Genomic DNA, 21,713 nt, shown 5'->3' with positions numbered 1-21,713 from the left:
TTGTCTCGAAGCCGCTCCTGCGGACCGGTTTCGCCTCGGAGAGCCGGCAGGTCTCGGCGCTGCAGCCGCGGTGCTCGCCTAGCTGCTTCCCGGGGATCGCAGCGGGCTCAGGTTTGCCTTAGGTCCGGTCAGTGCCATGATCCGCCAGGAGCTCTCCACATCCTACCAAGAGGTACAAGGCAGGGGCGGGGGCGAAAGCAAATTTTCTTGTGAGGCAGAGCGGGTCCCGGGGGTCCGGGCGGCTGGGCTGTGGGGGGCGTCCGGGCGGGCAGAGCCCGCCTCCGAGTAGCGGTGAGTGCTTTGGAGGAGGGGTCCCCGCGTGCTGAGCTGCGGCGGAGCAGGAAGGAAGCGGGACGCCGAGCCTCCTCCGGATGCTGCCTTCGCTTGGCAGAAGGATGGAGCCGGGGCCCCGGAGTCTCGACCCTTAACCATCAGGTGAATGATTAAAGCCTCGTCCGGCCCAGGCAGCAGCGCGGTCCGCCGGGCGGACTCCCCCCCGCCCCCCACGCCAAGGTTCTTTGCAACAAGTGGAAGCACCCGCGCCTTTCTCCCAGCTGGGCAGAGGCGCGGTGGGCATCAGCCCCCTCCACGCCCAAGGCCTCGTGGCCCCTGCAGCTGCTAACGATAGCGATAATTACAGCTCGTTTTGATGGCCAACCAACTTTGAAAATGTGCTTTCACCGACAGAGCTGCTTCTCGCCCCGTTCCGTTTCTCTCTCCACTTTCACCTCCTCCCACGACTGTAACTCTAACTTTCCAGTTCTTTGTCTCATTCTTGTCTGTGCTGCGCTGCAGGCTGCGGTTCCAGCCCTTCCCTCAGACCAGCTCCTCCTGCTGACTCTTACTGACACTAGTGAACTGCTCTCCTTCTCCTCCTCTAGGGTCCCAAACCTTGGTCATTTCTAGTTCTCTTCCCTCCCCTGTGTCCCCCACCGTGCTCCCCTCCCTTGGCAAGTTCAGGCAGTTCCATATCCTCAATCCTCAGGTTTGTGACCCCAAGTCTGCTCTAACCAACTCTCCCTTCGGTGTCTCCCATGCTGGGCCCTGCCTTGATCTCCGAGCATTCCTTTTTACATACACCTGATGCTGCCGTTGGTCTACCCAGAACAGTCCAAACTTCTTACAAGCTTTCACAGCCCTGCAGCCGTGTCTTCTGTTACCTTCGTCATCTCCTCACCCACCTAGGTTCTGGCGGCACTGGAAAGTCACAGATTAAAAACGTGCTCCTGCTATGCCTATGCTCACACCATTTCTTCTTCTTTAACCCCTTCTCAAACTCCTTTGGTTAAAATTCCCCCCATTGTGCAAGGAGGGATCTCAAATCTCACATGCTCCATAGGGGTCTCACTTCCCAGACGAGTCTGTCATCCTGCCAGTCCTTCTCATGTGAACTGCTGCTGTCTTGATCAATACTGATCAATACTGATGTACATTTCTCCCTTTGTAAATGATACTGTGTGGAGTATATAAAGCAGATGCCTTAGCCCCGTAGTAGAAGGGGAAGCCAAGTTGAAGACAGACGAGATTTGCCTGAGGCTTGCCATTTTGTAGTGTGGGATCTGGGCTAGAATCTGACTTTGGGACAAGTTTCTGTATTTCTCCTACCATTTCCTTTGTCCCAAAGGAGCCTGATGGATTTTAACCAGTGCTGTGGTTTCTGTGGCCCCTAGATTCTGTACCCAAGGCAGTGGGGGAATCCTGGGAAATGAGTTGTGTCTTTCCTTGACTCTGAAAGTTTTCAGGTTTGTAGGGAATAGAGCATAGTGGGTAGATACTAGGACTTTTAAGTCAAAAAACCCGCATTCCTATCCTGCCTCGCCTGTTGCCATTCGTGTGACTTTTGTCAAGTTACTTAACTTCTCTGAGCCTCAAGTTTCTTCGTCTGCAAAATGAAGGTAATGATAGTCCCTATCTCACAGGGCTCTGAGGGTTAGATGAGTTGGTCTGTGAAAGTGCTCAGCTCAGTGCCTGGCAGTCGTGACCCCTCAGTGAATGCTAGTTCTTATTAGCAGGGTGTGGGCAGCTCCTGCTTCTGGGGAGTTTTGGGGTCCTGGTTTACAGGACCATGTCCCTCACCATTCACACGCAACCTGCATTATCTCCTTACCTAGCAGGGCTCCTAAAATGTTTATTAAAATATAGGCGGTTATCCTGCTTGCAGGGGTAAGGCCGAGGGTGGATTCAGTTTCCGTTGGTGGGAGACACTGGAAGGACCCCTCCTCTTACTTTCGTTAGTGGCCCGTTCTGAAGTCCCTGTCTCTCACCTTCTTCAGAAGAAGGAGGCCTCCTGAATCTTTCTTGTGTGGGTCATTCTGAGAGTGGACCTAGCTCCGAGTTAGGTTTCTTTGCTGGGGGGAGATTTGGGTTTTGCAGGATGGGGCATTGGAGAATTTGGCCAGGGCCGGGCAAGGAGGTGGGTTTATTATGGCTGCAGGTAGTCAGCAGGGGAACTGGGCTAGGAGTGTGTTAGGGTTAGGCTGAACCTGTGCGAGGCTTGGATCAGAGAGCGCTGGGCCTTCCCAGGACTAACATCCTCCTTGCCCTTTGGCCAGCAAAAGGGAAAGAGCCCTGGGGACCTCTTGATCTGTGTTCCTTCCCACTGTGGGCCTGTGTTTCATGGTGTCATCTTTCACGTCTTGGTTTTCTTTTCTTTTGGGCTTTAGGGCTTTAAACTAGAGGCTTTACCTGATTCTAAAGGGGAGGAGCAATAAAGACGCAGACGTAGAGAATGGATTTGAGGACACGGGGAGGGGGAAGGGTAAGTTGGGGTGAAGTGAGAGGGGGCATGGACATATATACACTACCAAATGTAAAATAGATAGCTCGTGGGAAGCAGCCACATAGCACAGGGAGATCAGCTCGGTGCTTTGTGACCACCTAGAGGGGTGGGATAGGGAGGGTGGGAGGGAGATGCAAGAGGGAGGAGATATGGGGATATATGTATACATATGGCTGATTCACTTTGTTATAAAGCAGAAATTAACACAACAATGTAAAGCAATTATACGCCAATAAAGATGTTAAAAATAAATAAAGGGCAGGAGCAGAGGCATGGAGAAGGAGATGGAAGAATATTAGATACGTAAGAGCTTTGTTTTAACTCAAGTTTCTTAGAGGTGAATTTTTAATGATGTCCTGCGACCTTAAGTGTTGACCCTGTGAGCCTAAGAAAATACTTGGGAAGTCTATCCCCTCCCTCACCTCCCAATCCAGTGATAGGTCCTCCTCTAAACTCTGGTCTTGGTGTTTCTTGCTTTTCTCCTTAATGCTGTGGAACCTTGTTGGTTATCATTGTATCATCATTGCCATTTGACAGGTGAAAACGCTGATGAAGTGAGGTGGAGGTTGCTTGCTATTAGGCTGCTAATTAGCACCTGTCTCTGGGTGGTCTGCCCTCCCCACTTTGTTCTGCCATTTGCAGCCTGAGTTGGTGGACTTTAGCTCTGACACCAACTTCTGTTCCCTCTGCTCCCTCAGCAGACTCTAAGCTTGCATTTCCTCCTTCTTTGGGAAGTGATTAAGAGCATGGGTTTTGGAACTAGACTAACTTGGATTTTGCTCTTTGCTCTGTGGCCATGGAAAGTATTGTGGGTTGAATTGTCTTCCTCAAAAAGGTATGTTGAAGTCCTAACCCCCAGCACCTCAGAAAGTGACCTTATTTGGAAATAGGGTCATTGCAGATGTATTTAGTTAAGACGCAGTCATGCTGAAGTAGAATGGGCCCTAACCCAGTACGAATGATGTCCTTATAAGAAGATTGACCATGTGGAGACACAGAGACTCCGTGTGAAGATGGAGGCAGAGATCGGAGATGGGATGCGTCTACAAGCAAGGAGCACCAAGGGTTGCTGGCCATTATCTGGAGCTGGAAGAGAGGCATGGAAAAGGTTCTCCCTCACAGCCCTTGGAAGGAACCAACCTTGCCATCACCTTGATTTCAGCTTTCTAGTCTCCCTAACTGTGAGGGAATAAATTCCTGTTATTTTAAGCCACCCAGTTTGTGGTGCTTTGTTACCGCCGCCTGGGAAACTAACACACAGAAGTTATTTGAATTTTCTGAGCTTCAGTGTGCTAATCTGTAGAATTGGTATAACATACCCTATATCATGTGATTTCTTTTTTTGTTTGTTTGTTTTTTGATGACAGTTAAGTGAGAAACAGCTTCTGCTTTCTTATTCTAGTCCAGAAAAGCAAAGCTGATGTAGCTGACTTCCTTGCCCTCTTTGTTTCTCCCTTTAGCTGAGTGAGGAGCTGGATCAGGTGGTTGAGAACTCAGAGCAGGCGGACGAGCGGGAAAAGGAGGCGGTCAAAGTCCAGGGTCCAGGGATCTTACCAGGTAAGTGGGTTCAGCGCTGGGGGTGGAAGTGCCGGCAAACGGTGCTGAGCCACTGCCGCAGCCGGAGGCCCCAGTCCAGGCTCCTCGCCAGCTGGGGACCTGTGTCGGAGGCACAGCCCCTGCCTGGTGTCGGATCTCAAGTATTGCCCTCGTTTTAGAGCTATACATATTTAACCAGCCTTGGGACAGAGGATGTGTCCAAGCCGGCATCTGCTCTTTTCTGTCCTCTAGTTTGAGCCAGATCCTGAGGCCAGGCCATTGGATACAATGACAAGAACTTTGGGTCTCTGTTTTTTTGTTGCTTTTTCCCAGGGATGCTGTCAGCAGTTGAGCCTCTAATACCTGGGTCGCTTCCCAGGGCATTCTGGGCGATTATCTGATAGGCCTCATCCCCGGACATCAGGCCTGTCCAGTTTTGTCGCCCAACTGGGTGGTCCCATCAGTAAGGTGGCATCTTGTAGAGCCTTGCAGGAATGTTGGATACCGTCAACCACTTCTTCATCCCGGATACGCTCTGCTCCCTTCGCTTCCATGATGTGACACTTTACTTCTCAGGTCACTCCTTCCAGCCTCCTTTGCAGTTACCCGCCAGCTCTTGGGTGTTAAATGTTTCTCAGAGGCCTCCTTCTCTCAGTCTCTGGCAGGTGACCTCACTCAGGCCCCCTCCCCTGCTTTAGTCACTGTTTGGTCACACGTGACTGCCGTGGTTATATCTCTGGCCCAGAGGTTACCTGTTCTCATATCCTGTGTATCCAGATTCCCAGATGGTGGCTCTGCCAGGATGTCCCAAAGGTCCCCTGAACTCCACACGTCCAGAATTGACCTCATGGCCTCCCCACTGCCAGCTTCGCCCTCTTCCAGTGTCTCCTGTTTCCAGGAATGGTACCATCACCACCCAGTTGAACCCGAAAGTCATTTATTTTTCCTTCCTTCCCTACTTCCCCTTTTTCACTGCTCCTCAGCCATACTGGCCTTCTTTTACTTTGGGCCTCCTTCCCACCCCTGGGCCTTTTTGTAGTTTTATTCCTCTGCCTGGAATCTCTTCCGTCTGTCACCTTGTTAATGCGTAATCACCCTTCAGCTCTCAGCTCTCATTTTTTCCCTGCAAAGCCTTCTCTGACCTCCTGGCTAGATCACCTCCCCCGTCACTCGTAGCCTACACATCTCTCCCTTGCAACTGTTGCTGATGGAATGGTATATGTGTTTGCCTGACTGTTTGATTAATGTCTGTGTGTTCTAGTAGACCATAAACTCCACCAGGGTGGAGACAGTCCCTTTTGCTCCCCATTCAGCCCTGGCCATGCAATAAGAATTCATTGAGTGAATGAATGAGTGAGTGAGTGAATGAATGGAGTCCCAGCCTGACTCCAGCTTCTTGGGTGGATTGAGGGAGGTGGGCTTCTGCTCCTCTGGATTCCCATATTTGTAGGGGAGGGGAACGGGATAGGAAATTCTGTGATTGTGCCTAAGCCTTAGAGAGGACTTTGTAGAAGGAAGGAGGCAGGAAGGGCAGCTCATGTTTACTGACTGCCAGGCTCTGTCATCCCCATTGCCCATTTAATTCTCATAACAGCCCTGGGAGGCGGTCATCCTCATGATTCCTGATGAGGCCCTGAGGCTCAGAAAGGCCAAGTGAAGTGTGGGAAGATCACATAGCTGGTCAACAGAGAGACTGGATCAAGCTCTGTCTGACCCCAGACTCTTTCTACTGCACCCGTGATTTTTAAAAAATATCTTAAGCATCCTTCTATTAAAGCCCAATGTGCCAAAGGTCGTAGCCTGACTACCCTCACTCTGACTCTAGGCATTGCCTCTGAAGCCCTCAGGTCCCAGGGAGAACTGTTCAAAAGCCCTGTATGTTAGTTTCTATTGTGTGTGTAACAGGTTACCACAAACTTAGTGACTTAAACAGCTCACGTTTATTATCTGAGAGTCCTGGAGATCAGAAGTCCAAAATGGGTCTCACTGGGCTAAAATTAAGGTGTCGGCAGGCGAACTCCTATCTGGAGTCTCCATGAAAAAACCCATTTTAGTGCCTTTTCCAGCTTCTCGAGGCTGCCTGCCTTCCTTGGGTCATGTCTCTCCTTCCCTCTTCAGGTCTTTCTCACATCTCCTCGTTCTGCCTCCCTCTTCCATGTTTAAAGAGCCCTTGTGATTACATTGGGCCCATCCAGAGAATCCAGAATAGTTTCCCTGTTTTAAGGTCGGATGATTAGCAACTCTGATCCCATCTTTGCCGTGTAACTTGACATATTTATAGGCTCCAAGATTGAGGACGTGGACATCTCTCATGGGCCTTTATTCTGCCTACTGCACCCTGCACTGCTCTCTTGCCCCCAGTCAGAAGAGAATAGATGGTGACAGCAGGAAGAGGAGGGAGGCCAGACTTGGAAAGATGAAGTTTCCTGTTGTGTTTCCTTTTATAGATAAATGCCAGGCAAATTAGGAAGTGGCCGTGATGACCTTCGACCTTGGCAGCCTCTCTTTTGCCTCAGGTTCCTGGGGCCTCAAGGCCTGAGATCAGTCAGGGCAGGCAGCCAGACCTCAGGCAGAGCAAATTTCGGGTAGTTCCTTTGGCTGGCAAAGAGCCTTCCCTGCTTTTGGGGAAACCCTCCTGGGCGCATCTCCTGTTTAGACTGCAGACAATCCAGTGCACAGAAGCCCCTTTGGCTCGTCTCAGTAGTGACTTGGCCCGAATTTGATGACCTGGTGTACAACTTTCAGAGCTCACTTCCTGCCTCTGAGTCCCCTAAGAATAATAAAAATAATGGTTAATGACAGCAGCCACCAATGATTAGGTGCTTTCCTCTACTAAGCCTGGGTAGGGCTTTTTCTATATACTTTATCCCATAATCTTCCCAGCCACCCTCTGAGGGAGGCGGTTAGTCCTAGTTTATAGACAGAAACCTGGGGCACAGAGAGGTTAAGTACTGTGCTCAGAGTTAAAGAGTAGCAGGGCTCAAATTGAACCCAGGGCCGTCTCTGAACGTGTTCTGACTCTGGCTCAGTTGTTCCTGGATGAGATGCTTTCTTGTTCCAAAATCCTCCCCTTCCTTCACCAGAGTCACTCATGGATTCCTTCACCCTTATGCCCAATGCTAAAACCACGAAGAAGGTGAGTGAGGCATGGCCTACTTCCGGGAACTCAGGCCATGTGGAGAGAGAAGGGAGGTTACCCAAAGAAGAACTTGCCCTCCTTCCTCACAGCCTGCCCCGAGCTACCTAATGGGGTCTTTTTCTCCCTGTTACCTGCTTTCTAGTATTCAGTGCTTTTCCTTTGTAGCATTTGGCACAGCTGAGAGTGTCCATTTATTGACCATAATTCTTTCGTTAATTGTGTCAGCCCCTAGGCCCTGCCCCTGAGTTTTGTGAGGCACAAAGGTTTGTCCCCTCCCTACCCGCATTGTAACTCCAGTGCCTGGTAGAGTGCCTGGCCCTCTGTAGGTGCTCAGTGTGTATTGGTACCCTGGGAGAGGGAGGTGGGGATTTGGAGCAGGAAGGCATCTCATGTAAGCCAACTTGAATGAGTGAATGAGGGCCAAAGAAATGCTAGAGACAGGTGCCTCAGGAGTGAACGAAGGAGGGCTGGTTGGTGAAGGAAGTGGGATTAATCTGAAGGAGGGTGATATATGGGTGAAAAAGAAGGGCTAGCCAGGGAGGAGGGGTGTGTGCGCAAACACGTAGAGATGGGAATGACAATAGGGTGTTTCAGAGTCGGTGGGTGGTACAGTGGTTGGAGCAGAGGGTTGGTAGGAGAAGCAGAGGGAGGTGAGGTAGGAAAGCTCAGCTGGGTCGGACTGGGGGTGGCTTTGAGTGTTGGGGTTTGGACTTTCTCTAGGGGGCAGGCAGTATTTAAAGGGAGTGGAGCAGAGCAGTAAGAGGAGTGAAGTGGGCATGTTAGGAAGATCAGTGTGGCAGGTTGTGGGCCTGGATTAAGGTGAAGTGAGACAACTGTGCCATGTCAAAGGCTGAAGGCTGATGTGATAGGCTGCTTTGATGTAGGGGAGGGGGTAGAAGAAAGAACCAAAGAAGACTCTGAAGTTGGAAGCCAGGTGAGTGGGAGAATAATACCATACAGAGACAGAGTCCGGAGGGGCAAGTGGCTGGAAGAGGAGATGCTCATCTGCGGTGCACACACCACGCTTCAGTTGATGTGGTGGATCTGGTTAGAGATGGCCTAGAGGCAGTGAGAGGTATAGGATTGACCGGAGAGACAACCCGTAGTGGGCGGTTTAGGGGCCTGGAAGAAAGCCAGGGACACAGAATGTGGAATGAGCAGGAGAGGGCCATGGAGACTGAGCCTCGGAGGATGTCCACACTTGGAGGTCAGAAGAGGAGGTGGAGCTGGAGTTGAATGCAGGGCCTGGAACTAAGAGTGGCAGGACAGGAAGACAGTATGAGGCTGCTGAGCATTTAGCTGAGGTTTGAGTTAAGCACCTAGTTTGAGTTAAGCACCTAGCGCCCAGGATTATGTTCCCAATGTTACTCTCTGAGATAAAGAATTCCATACCATAATGTGGTAAAAGCCTCAGTCTGTTCGTTGCCTCTCTATCAGGGGAAGCACAACCACTTATTATTCTTTTCAAAGGGAGAGATGAGACCAGACATGCTAATTGAATAAGCAGTTTATTACATCAGAGATGTAATCACATTGAGGAAAACAGTTAATTAGTCATTACAATCAGTTCTCCATGGAAACAGTTGTATATTAATAGAATAGATAAAGATAAGCAACCAAAGGAAAAATAGGTAAATTGGACCTCATCAAAATGAAAAACTTTTGTGCATCAAAGGCTACTATCAAGAAAGTGAAAAGATAGCCCGCAGGATGGGAGAAATTTTCAAATCATATATCTGATAAGGGACTTGTATTTAGAATATATAAAGAACTCTTACGCTCAATAATAAAAAGACAACCCAATTAAAAAATGGGCAAAGAATCTGAGTAATATTTCTTCAAAGAAGATATCCAAATGACCGATAAACACATGAAGAGATGCTCAACATCATTAGTCATCAGGGAAAGGCAAATCTAAACCACAGTGAGATACCGCTTCATACCTACAAGGATGGCTGCAATCAATAAGATGATGACTAACAAGTTTTGGTGAGGATATAGAGAAATTAGAACCCCCATACGTTGAAAGAAGTCAGACACAAAAGGTCACATATTATATGATTCCATTTATGTGACTTGCCTAGAATAGGTAAATCCGTAGAAAGAGTAAGTATTGGGTTGGCCGGAAAATGCCTTCGGTTTTTAAGTAAAAATAAAAGACACATTTTTCATTTTCACCAAGAACTTTATTGAACAATGTATTCACCCTTTTGTGCCACTACCTTCTGCCATTTTTCAGGCAACTTCATAATTCCACATTCCCAAAACTTTTTATCTTTTTGAGCAAGGAACTGTTCTAGGTGCTTTTTACAGTCTTCCAGGGAATTGAAAATTTTTCCATTAAGAGAATTTTGTAAAGACCGAAATAAATGGAAATTCGAAGATGCAATGTCTGGTGAATACAGCACATGAATCAGAACTTCCCAGCCAAACTGTAACAATTTTTCCTTGGTCGTCAAAGAAACATGCCATCTTGCGTTATCTTGTTGGAAGATTATGTGTTTTCTGTTGACTAATTCCAGATGCTTTTCCACGAGTTCTGCTTTCAGTTGGTCTAATTGGGAGCAGTAGTTTTTGGAATTAATCGTTTTGTTTTCCAGAAGAAGCTCATAGTAGAGGACTCCCTTCCAATCGCACTGTATACACAACATCACCTTATTTGGATGAAGACCGGCCTTTGGTATGGTTGGTGGTGGTTCATTTCGCTTGCCTTCATTTCTCTTCCATTCCACATTATTGTACAGTATCCACTTTTCATCGCCTGTCACAGTTTGTTTTAAAAACGGAACATTTGGGACTTCCCTCATGGTCCAGTGGCAAAGAATCTGCCTTACAATGCAGGGGACGCAGGTTCGATCCCTGCTCAGGGAACTAAGATCCCACATGCTGTGGGGCAACTACACCCGTGTGCCGCAACTACTGAGCTGGTGTGCCTCAACTAGAGCCTGTGTGCTGCAAACTACAGAGCCCGTGTTCTCTGAAACCCGTGCGCCATAACTACGGAGGCCTCGCGCCCTGGAGCTTATACGCCACAACTAGAGAAGAGAAAACCCGCACGCCACAACTAGAGAGAAGCCCGCGCACTGCAACGAAGAGCCCACATGCCGCAACTAAGACCTGATGCAGCCAAAAATAAATAAATTAAATAAATAAGTAATAAATCTTTAAAAAAAAAAAGCGGAACATTTTCATTATGTTAGAGAATCGCGAAGGTTTTTTTGGCTCAACTTATGTGGAACCCAAACATCAAAGCGATTAACATAACCAAGCTGGTGCAGATGATTTTCAACGCTTGATTTGGATATTTTGAGTATGTCAGCAGCTATCTTCAGTTGTGGTATAACGTTGATTGTTCTCAATTAATGTCTCAATTTGATTGCTATCAACTTCAACTGGTCTACCCAACCATGGAGCATCCTCTAGCAAGAAATCTCCAACACAAAACTTTGCAAACCACTTTTGACATGTTCAATCAGTCACAGCACCTTCTCCATACACTGAACAAATCTTTTTTTGCATTTCGGTTAATATGCTGAAAATGTTGCTCTTTTCCATCTTCCATATTAGAATGACTACACAGAAATTCACAAATTTTGATAAGTCTTTTTTTAAATGCACGCTGATATGACAGCTCTCACAAACAATCTAACAGAATTGTTTTGAACAAAGTTAAGGACAACTAAGTGCTACCAGAGCCATCTTACGGAAAAAACTGAATGAAACTTTTGGCCGACCCAATAGATTATTGGTTACCAGGGACCAGGAGAAAGGTGGAGTGACTGCTGATGGGTGTGGAGTTTCTTTTTGGGTAATGACAACGTTCTGTAATTAGATAGTGGTTATGGTTATACACCTTGTGAATATTTTAAAAACTACAAAATATATTCACTTTAAAAAGGTAAATTTTATGGTAGGTAAATTATATCTCACAGAAAAACCAAAACAAAATTAAAACAACAAACCCACCACATCACTAAAAAGAAAAAAAGATAAAGAAGTCATTTCTTCTTCACAATCTGAATGCATCTTAGCCCAGGTACCATCTCTGCAAGGTAGAGTTTTGCAGGGTTGCGGTAGTCAGCCAGTTTCCTTTCCTGTAAATAAAGGTCCCACAATGTTTTACGTATCCTCTTAATGGCCTGACTTACATTCTGGGGCAAGTTTGGGTTTTTGAAGCAATTCTGTCATGGGTTTTACAAAACTCATAAATTACCTTTCCCAAGAAAATCTTGTGCATTATTTTTCTCTTCTACTACTCTGACTTTGCATATATATATAAAGGATGTATACTTTTAAAATACATTCATCCTGCTTGCCACAAAAAAGCCAGAGTTTGGTTTTTCTGACTGCAGAGTGTGTGGGACATTTTCTCAGATGTCCAGCACCCGTCTAAAAGAATGGTAAAATGAAACGGTGTCTACTTTTAGAATTGGAGTGTCACGTATAGCACGTGTGGATGATAAACAATTCTACAGTGTTTTATTTACGTTACATGCCAATTTGTGGATCAGTGAAGGGCCTGTGAAGAGGCTAAACCTGGCTTCTGTGAATGAAACAGAAGAGACTCTGGGCCCGTGTTCCCACGAGAGTAATTTGTCCAGGTACCCCTGCCAAACAAATGCAGATGGTGCAGTTGTCATGTGACCTTTCTGTTAAATTAGTTTTTTGCCTTAAAGTTTTTGCCTTAAATTAGTTTGTTTTTTGAAGTTTCGAGAATAAGTAGGGAGAAAGTCACCTCTTTCCCTAACCAAAGGCACCATGAAGGCAGAACATTTCAAATCATGTTCTGGCTGTGATAGCGGAGACACCTGCCCACAGATGCCTGTCATTGTTCATTTTCATCATGTTGTACAGCCTAGACGTAATATGCAGTTTACCTTAAAAATGTTCTGCTTGTTTTGAAGTTATGTTTTTTCAATCAGATCTTCTTTTATCGTCATTAGTAACTGAATCTTAAGGACTGATGTTTACTGTCGTGTAGCGGAAGAGCATGCGCTAGGAGTCAGGACTCTAGGACCCTCATTCTGTGCCAGGGGTTGACTGTGGGACCAGGATCACTGCACAAGGAATGGGGTTGGACCAGATACCCTTTCAGGTCCCTACCAACTCTTAAAAATTCTGTTCAGACGTTACACACCAATTCAGTCCTTCACTTTTATCTTGTGATCTTTTCAAGCCCCCTCAGAATGTAGCAACCTGAAACCTGTTGCCGCTGCAGTTATGAGCAGCTCATGACAGTGAATATGCTTTTACCTGCCATGTTTTTCTTTTAACATCTTTATTGGGGTATAATTGCTTTACAATGGTGTGTTAGTTTCTGCTTTATAACAAAGTGAATCAGTTATACATATACATATGTTCCCATATCTCTTCCCTCTTGCGTCTCCCTCCCTCCCACCCTTCCAGTCGGTCACAAAGCACCGAGCCGATATCCCTGTGCCATGCGGCTGCTTCCCACTAGCTATCTACCTTACGTTTGTTAGTGTGTATATGTCCATGACTCTCTCTCGCCCTGTCACAGCTCACCCTTCCCCCTCCCCATATCCTCAAGTCCGTTCTCCAGTAGGTCTGTGTCTTTATTCCCGTCTTACTCCTAGGTTCTTCATGACATTTTTTTTTCTTCTTAAATTCCATATATATGTGTTAGCATACAGTATTTGTCTTTCTCTTTCTGACTTACTTCACTCTGTATGACAGACTCTAGGTCTATCCACCTCATTACAAATAGCTCAATTTCATTTCTTTTTATGGCTGAGTAATATTCCATTGTATATACGTGCCACATCTTCTTTATCCATTCATCCGATGATGGGCACTTAGGTTGTTTCCATCTCCGGGCTATTGTAAATAGAGCTGCAATGAACATTTTGGTACATGACTCTTTTTGAATTATGGTTTTCTCAGGGTATATGCCCAGTAGTGGGATTGCTGGGTCGTATGGTAGTTCTATTTGTAGTTTTTTAAGAAACCTCCATACTGTTCTCCATAGTGGCTGAACCAATTCACATTCCCACCAGCAGTGCAAGAGTGTTCCCTTTCCTCCACACCCTCTCCAGCATTTATTGTTTCTAGATTTTTTGATGATGGCCATTCTGACTGGTGTGAGATGATATCTCATTGTAGTTTTGATTTGCATTTCCCTAATGATTAATGATGTTGAGCATTCTTTCATGTGTTTGTTGGCAGTCTGTATATCTTCTTTGGAGAAATGTCTGTTTAGGTCTTCTGCCCATTTTTGGATTGGGTTGTTTGTTTTTTTGTTATTGAGCTGCATGAGCTGCTTGTAAATTTTGGAAATTAATCCTTTGTCAGTTGCTTCATTTGCAAATATTTTCTCCCATTCTGAGGGTTGTCTTTGGTCTTGTTTATGGTTTCCTTTGCTGTGCAAAAGCTTTGAAGTTTCATGAGGTCCCATTTGTTTATTTTTGTTTTTATTTCCATTTCTCTAGGAGGTGGGTCAAAAAGGATCTTGCTGTGATGTATGTCATAGAGTGTTCTGCCTATGTTTTCCTCTAAGAGTTTGATATTTTCTGGCCTTACATTTAGGTCTTTAATCCATTTTGAGTTTATTTTTGTGCATGGTGTTAGGGAGTGATCTAATTTCATACTTTTACATGTACCTGTCCAGTTTTCCCAGCACCACTCATTGAAGAGGCTGTCCTTTCTCCACTGTACATTCCTGCCTCCTTTATCAAAGATAAGGTGACCATATGTGCGTGGGTTTATCTCTGGGCTTTCTATCCTGTTCCATTCATCTATCTTTCTGTTTTTGTGCCAGTACCATACTGTCTTGATTACTGCAGCCTTGTAGTATAGTCTGAAGTCAGGGAGCCTGATTCCTCCAGCTCCATTTTTCATTCTCAAGGTTGCTTTGGCTATTCGGGGTCTTTTGTGTTTCCATACAAACTGTGAAATTTTTTGTTCTAGTTCTGTGAAAAATGCCAGTGGTAGTTTGATAGGGATTGCATTGAATCTGTAGATTGCTTTGGGTAGTAGAGACATTTTCACAATGTTGATTCTTCCAATCCAAGAACATGGTGTATCTCTCCATCTATTTGTATCATCTTTAATTTCTTTCATCAGTGTCTTATAATTTTCTGCATACAGGTCTTTTGTCTCCTTACATAGGTTTATTCCTAGATATTTTATTCTTTTTGTTGCAATGGTAAATGGGAGTGTTTTCTTGATTTCACTTTCAGATTTTTCATCATTAGTGTATAGGAATGCAAGAGATTTCTGTGCATTAATTTTGTATCCTGCAACTTTACCAAATTCATTGATTAGCTCTAGTAGTTTTCTGGTAGCATCTTTAGGATTCTCTGTGTATAGTATCATGTCATCTGCAAACAGTGACAGCTTTACTTCTTCTTTTCCGATTTGGATTCCTTTTATTTCCTTTTCTTCTCTGATTGCTGTGGCTAAATCTTCCAAAACTATATTGAATAAGAGTGGTGAGAGTGGGCAACCTTGTCTTGTTTCTGATCTTAGTGGAAATGCTTTCAGTTTTTCACCATTGAGGATGATGTTGGCTGTGGGTTTGTCATATATGGCCTTTATTATGTTGAGGAAAGTTCCCTCTATGCCTGCTTTCTGCAGGGTTTTTATCATAAATGGGTGTTGATTTTGTCAAAAGCTTTCTCTGCATCTATTGAGATGATCATATGGTTTTTCTCCTTCAGTTTGTTAATGTGGTTTATCACATTGATTGATTTGCGTATATTGAAGAATCCTTGCATTCCTGGAATAAACCCCACTTGATCATGGTGTATGATCCTTTTAATGTGCTGTTGGATTCAGTTTGCTAGTACTTTGTTGAGGATTTTTGCATCTGTGTTCATCAGTGATATTGGCCTGTAGTTTTCTTTCTTTGTGACATCCTTGTCTGGTTTTGGTATCAAGGTGATGGTGGCCTCGTAGAATGAATTTGGGAGTGTTCCTCCCACTGCTATGTTTTGGAAGAGTTTGAGAAGGATAGGTGTTAGCTCTTCTCTAAATATTTGATAGAATTCGCCTGTGAAGCCATCTGGTCCTGGGCTTTTGTTTGTCGGAAGATTTTTAATCACAGTTTCAATTTCAGTGCTTGTGATTGATCTGTTCAGATTTTCTGTTTCTTCCTGATTCAGTCTTGGCAGGTTGTGCATTTCTAAAAATTTGTCCATTTTTTCCATGTTATCCATTTTATTGGCATAGAGTTTCTTGTAGTAATCTCTCATGATCTTTTGTATTTCTGCAGTGTCAGTTGTTACTTCTCCTTTTTCATTTCTAATTCTATTGATTTGAGTCTTCTCCCTTTTTTTCTTGATTTGTTTATCTTCTCAAAGAACCAGCTTTTAGTTTTATTGATCTTTGCTATTGATTCCTTCATTTCTTTTTCATTTATTTCTGATCTGATTTTTATGATTTCTTTCCTTTTGCTAACTTTGGGGTTTTTTTGTTCTTCTTTCTCTAATTGCTTTAGGTGCAAGGTTAGGTTGTTTATTTGAGATGTTTCCTGTTTCTTAAGGTGGGCTTGTATTGCTATAAACTTCCCTCTTAGAACTGCTTTTGCTGCATCCCATAGGTTTTGGGTTGTTGTGTCTCCATTGTCATTTGTTTCTAGGTATTTTTTTATTTCCTCTTTGATTTCTTCAGTGATCTCTTGGTTATTAAGTAGTGTATTGTTTAGCCTCCATGTGTTTGTATTGTTTACAGATCTTTTCCTGTAATTGATATCTAGTCTCATGGCGTTGTGGTCAGAAAAGATACTTGATACAATTTCAGTTTTCTTAAATTTACCAAGGCTTGATTTGTGACCTAAGATATGATCTATCCTGGAGAATGTTCCATGAGCACTTGAGAAAAATGTGTATTCTGTTGTTTTTTGGATGGAGTGTCCTATAAATATCCATTAAGTCCATCTTGCTTAATGTATCATTTAAAGCTTGTGTTTCCTTATTTATTTTCATTTTGGATGATCTGTCCATTGGTGAAAGTGGGGTGTTAAAGTCCCCTACTATGAATGTGTTACTGTCGATTTCCCCTTTTATGGCTGTTAGTATTTGCCTTACGTATTGAGGTGCTCCTGTGTTGGGTGCACAGATATTTACAATTGTTATATCTTCTTCTTGGATCGATCCCTTGATCATTATGTAGTGTCCTTCTTTGTCTCTTGTAATAGTCTTTATTTTAAAGTCTATTCTGTCTGATATGAGAATTGCTACTCCAGCTTTCTTTTGGTTTCCATTTGCATGGAATATCTTTTTCCATCCCCTTACTTTCAGTCTGTATGTGTCTCTAGGTCTGAAGTGGGTCTCTTGTAGACAGCATATATATGGGTCTTGTTTTTGTATCCATTCAACCAATCTGTGTCTTTTGGTGGGAGCATTTAGTCCATTTACATTTAAGGTAATTATCGATATGTATGTTCCTATTCCCATTTTCTAAATTGTTTTGAGTTCGTTATTGTAGGTATTTTCCTTCTCTTGTGTTTCTTGCCTAGAGAAGTTCCTTTAGCATTTGTTGTAAAGCAGGTTTGGTGGTGCTGAACTCTCTCAGCTTTTGCTTGTCTGTAAAGGTTTTAATTTCTCCATCAAATCTGAATGAGATCCTTGCTGGGTAGAGTAATCTTGGTTGCAGGTTTTTCGCCTTCATCACTTTCAGTATGTCCTGCTACTCCCTTCTGGCTTGCAGAGTTTCTGCTGAGAGATCAGCTGTTAACCTTATGGGGATTCCCTTTTGTGTTATTTGTTGTTTTTCCCTTGCTGCTTTTAATATGCTTTCTTTGTATTTAATTTTTGACAGTTTGATTAATATGTGTCTTGGCATATTTCTCCTTGGATTTATCCTGTATGGGACTCTCTGTGCTTCCTGGACTTGATTAACTATTTCCTTTCCCATATTAGGGAAGTTTTCAACTATAATCTCTTCAAATATATTCTCAGTCCCTTTCTTTTTCTCTTCTTCTTCTGGAAGAAGAGAAAATTGAATGTTGGTGTGTTTAATGTTGTCCCAGAGGTCTCTGAGACTGTCCTCAGTTCTTTTCAGTCTTTTTTCTTTATTCTGCTCTGCAGTAGTTATTTCCACTATTTTATCTTCCAGGTCACTTATCCGTTCTTCTGCCTCAGTTATTCTGCTATTGATCCCATCTAGAGTATTTTTCATTTCATTTATTGTGTTGTTCATCACTGTTTGTTTCATCTTTAGTTCTTCTAGGTCCTTGTTAAATGTTTCTTGCATTTTGTCTATTCTATTTCCAAGATTTTGGATCATCTTTACTATCATTATTTTGAATTCTTTTTCAGGTAGATTGCCTGTTTCCTCTTCATTTGTTAGGTCTGGTGCGTTTTTATCTTGCTCCTTCATCTGCTGTGTGTTTTTCTGTCTTGTCATTTTGCTTATCTCACTGTGTTTGGGGTCTCCATTTTGCTTATCTCACTGTGTTTGGGGTCTCCTTTTTTGCATGTTCGTAGTTCCCGTTGTTTTTGATGTCTGTCCCCAGTGTCCCCAGTGGGTTGTGTAGGCTTCCTGGTGGAGGGGACTAGTGCCTGTGTTCTGGTGGATGAGGCTGGATCTTGTCTCTCTGGTGGGCAGGTCCACGTCTGGTGGTGTGTTTTGGGGTGTCTGTGTACTTATTATTATTTTAGGCAGCCTCTCTGCTAATGGGTGGGGTTGTGTTCCTGTCTTGCTAGTTGTTTGGCATAGGGTGTCCAGCACTGTAGCTTGCTGGTCGTTGAGTGAAGCTAGGTGCTGGTGTTGAGATGGAGATATCTGGGAGATTTTCGCCTTTTGATATTATGTGGAGCTGGGAGGTCTCTTGTTGTCCTGAAGTTGGCTCTTCCACCTCAGAGCCACAGCACTGACTCCTGGCTGCAGCACCAAGAGCCTTTCATCCACACAGCTCAGAATAAAAGGGAGAAAAAGTAGAGAGAAAGAATTAGTAGAAGTAGGAAGAAAGAAAGAAAGATGGGAAGGAAGGAAGGAAGAAAGAAGGAAAGAAGGAAAGAAAGAAAGGAGGGAGGGAGGGTGGGAGGAAGGAATGAAGGAAGGAAGGAGGGAAGGAAGGAAAAAAGAAAGAAGATAAAGTAAAATAAAATAAAGTTATTAAATTAAAAAATTATTAAGAAAAAAAACGGACGGATAGAACCTTAGGACAAATGGTGGAAGCAAAGCTATACAGACAAAATCTCACACAGAAGCATACATATACACACTCACATAAAGACGAAAAGGGGAAAAAATCATAAATCTTGCTCCTAAAGTCCACCTCCTCAATTTGGGATGATTCGTTGTCTATTCATGTATTCCACAGATGCAGGGTACATCAAGTTGACTGTGAAGCTTTAATCCGCTGCTCCTGAGGCTGCTGGGAGAGATTTCCCTTTCTCTTCTTTGTTCTCACAGCCCCCAGGGGCTCAGCTTTGGATTTGGCCCCACCTCTGCGTGTAGGTCGCTGGAGGGCGTCTGTTCCTCGCTCAGACAGGACGGGGTTAAAGGAGCCGCTGTTTCGGGGGCTCTGGCTCACTCAGGCCGGGGGGAGGGAGGGGCGCGGGTTGCGGGGCGAGCCTGCGGCGGCAGAGGCCGGCATGACGTTGCACCAGCCTGAGGGCCGCCGTGCATTCTCCCGGGGAAGTTGTCCCTGGATCCCGGGACCCTGGCAGTGGCGGGCTGCATAGGCTCCCCGGAAGAGGGGTGTGGAGAGTGACCTGTGCTCACACACAGGCTTCTTGGTGACGGCAGCAGCAGCCTTAGCGTCTCATGCCCGTCTCTGGGGTCCGCGCTTTTAGCCGCGGCTCGCGCCCGTCTCTGGCGTTCTTTCAAGCAGCGCTCTTAATCCCCTCTCCTCGCGCACCAGGAAACAGAGGGAAGAAAAAGTCTCTTGCCTCTTCGGCAGCTCTAGACCTTTTCCCGGACTCCCTCCCGGCTAGCCGTGGTGCACAGACCCTTTCAGGCTGTGTTCACGCAGCCAACCCCAGTCCTCTCCTTGCGCTCTGACGAAAGCCCGAGCCTCAGCTCGCAGTCCCACCTGCCCTGGCGAGTGAGCAGACAAGCCTGTCGTGCTGGTGAGTGCCGGTCGGCACCAGTCCTCTGTGCGGGAATCTCTCCGCTTTGCCCCCCGCACCCCTGTTGCTGTGCTCTCCTCCGCGGCTCCGAAGTTCCCCCGTCTGCCACCCGCAGTCTCCGCTGGCGAAGGGGCTTCCTAGTGTGTGGAAACCTTTCTTCCTTCACAGCTCCCTCCCACTGGTGCAGGTCCCATCCCTATTCTTTTGTCTCTGTTTTTTCTTTTTTTCTTTTGCCCTACCCAGGTACGTAGGGAGTTTCTTGCCTTTTGGGAGGTCTGAGGTCTTCTGCCAGCATTCAGTAGGTGTTCTATAGGAGTTGTTCCACATGTAGATGTATTTCTGATGTATCTGTGGGGAGGAAGGTGATCTCCGCGTCTTACTCTTCCGCCATCTTCACAACACCCCACCTGCCATGTTTTGAAGTGAACCTGTGGTCTCACATGGACCATGGGGCTGGGAGTGCTTTCCAAGCAAAACAGCTATGGGCAGGTCCCTGTGCACAAACCACCGTACTGTGGGTCCTGTGGCCGTGCAGCCAAGCTACATGTGACTGATCAGGAATCAGCACCAGAGCTAAGGGAAGCCATCTACAGGCTGGGTGTGGAGAAGGGCAGTGTCTTGTGAGGTGCCTAATGGGGTACCCTATACAGGATACTCTCCAGGAGGGGGTCTGCATGCAAAACTCAGAGAGAGGGACTTCAAGAGTAAAGTGGAGCAGGGTCATGAGAGGAACACAGCGGGAAGGCAGGTGGCAGAGCTGTGAGGGTGCAGAAATTGACACAGTCCCACTAGGGACCTACTAAACAATAAGCAGCCAAAGTAGAATCAGAGACAAAGGAAGTTGAAAAAGTGAATTGCTTTAATTCCTTTTGGAGAACTAGAGCTGCTTTGTACCTTGGCTTCACTCTCAGCTACCCAAGGGATTTCCTTGGGGCTTCCTGGTTCCTCTTAGAGTAAACAGCCATTGTCAGCAGTAACCTGTTCTTCACAGCCTGAAGGAACCACACAGACACTTCTGGGAATTGCCATTCCTGTAAAGTAAGAATTTTCTAAACTATTTTACCAGAAATAATAAGGCACACCAGTTGGTTTTTTTAGATTGGATAATTTCTTTTATGTGCCTGAAATACACTAGTATTCTCTGACCAATTCAGGGTAGCTAGTAAGCATTGTAAGACTTAGTTCATCTGTTATTTGGGTTATTCATTCATTTAACAGACATGGAAACATTACATGACTACTATATGAAAGACACTGTATTCTGCCCCACCTCCATTTTATCTTCAGCGTATATTTTTTCTAGTTAATTATTATGAGATTGTCATTCCATGCTCTTCATCTTTGTTATCTTCATCATTGAGGGCTTCATTTTTTGAGGAGTAGTGGGTACGTTCTGGGTCTCCAATAACAGTAATTCATTGAGCAGGCACTCTGTAGTGCATTTTACAACAATCTCTCATTTGAAATGATTATTTCCTTTTCACATGAAGAATGTTAGCCTTAGGAGCATTAAGTAACTGTCCTGGGTCACAGAGTAGTTATATTTAGTAGCAGAGCTGGGGCTGGAGACCAAGCTCTTACTCTACCACTGGCCTAGATATCTGGTCTTTCAGTTCGCAAAACAAATGAATAATGAACACCACATTATTTCTTCCTCAAAATCCTCCTGGTGCTTTAGGGACAGGGCTAATGCAACCTCCTCCACAAAGCCTTTGCTGATCTCTGCCCTTAGCCCTGCACTCCCCATTCAGCCCTCCAAGAAAAGGAAGTCTCACATTTTACATCTTCACATCCTTCTGAATCCTGTAGCACTTGTAGCACAAACCATCAATCCTTCTCTCTTGGTATCTCCCTGAAGCACCTAGTACAAAGTGTTGCATGTAGAGTTGATGCTTGATGTATGTTTGTAGAAGTAAAGAATGAATGATTTCCTTCTCTCTGTCAACCTAGGACATTTAAAGTTCTGTGCTTGGGCTTCCCTGGTGGCACAGTGGTTGGGAGTCTGCCTGCCGATGCAGGGGATGTGGGTTCGTGCCCCGGTCCGGGAGGATCCCGCGTGCTGCGGAGCAGCTGGGCCCGTGAGCCGTGGCCGCTGGGCCTGCGTGTCCGGAGCCTGTGCTCCGCGGCGGGAGAGGCCATGGCAATGAGAGGCCTGCGTACCGCAAAAAAAAAAAAAAAAAAGTTCTGTGCTCCTCTTTTGTGCTTTTAAATAAAAGAAAAT

At 45.2% G+C, this 21,713-nt stretch overlaps 1 protein-coding gene across 2 annotated transcripts in view; it reads left to right on the top strand.

The window, feature by feature from the left end:
• Window positions 1-21,713, top strand: part of PACC1 (proton activated chloride channel 1) — a 44,982-nt gene continuing 23,269 nt past the window's right edge. Inside the window, exons 1-2 of one of the 2 annotated variants that reach the window (XM_033438063.2) lie at window positions 1-172; window positions 4,240-4,336. In XM_033438063.2, the coding sequence (XP_033293954.1) occupies window positions 137-172; window positions 4,240-4,336 (133 nt within the window). In that variant the 5' untranslated portion in view covers window positions 1-136. The remainder of the gene's footprint in view (window positions 173-4,239; window positions 4,337-21,713) is intronic. The other variant, XM_004275270.3, reaches the window with a different exon arrangement.

This window comes from Orcinus orca, chromosome 1 (assembly GCF_937001465.1).
Source record: "Orcinus orca chromosome 1, mOrcOrc1.1, whole genome shotgun sequence".
Classification (NCBI taxonomy): Eukaryota; Metazoa; Chordata; class Mammalia; order Artiodactyla; family Delphinidae; genus Orcinus; species Orcinus orca.
Note: the sequence above shows the minus strand (reverse complement) of the source record. Positions and strands in the feature narration are given on the sequence as shown.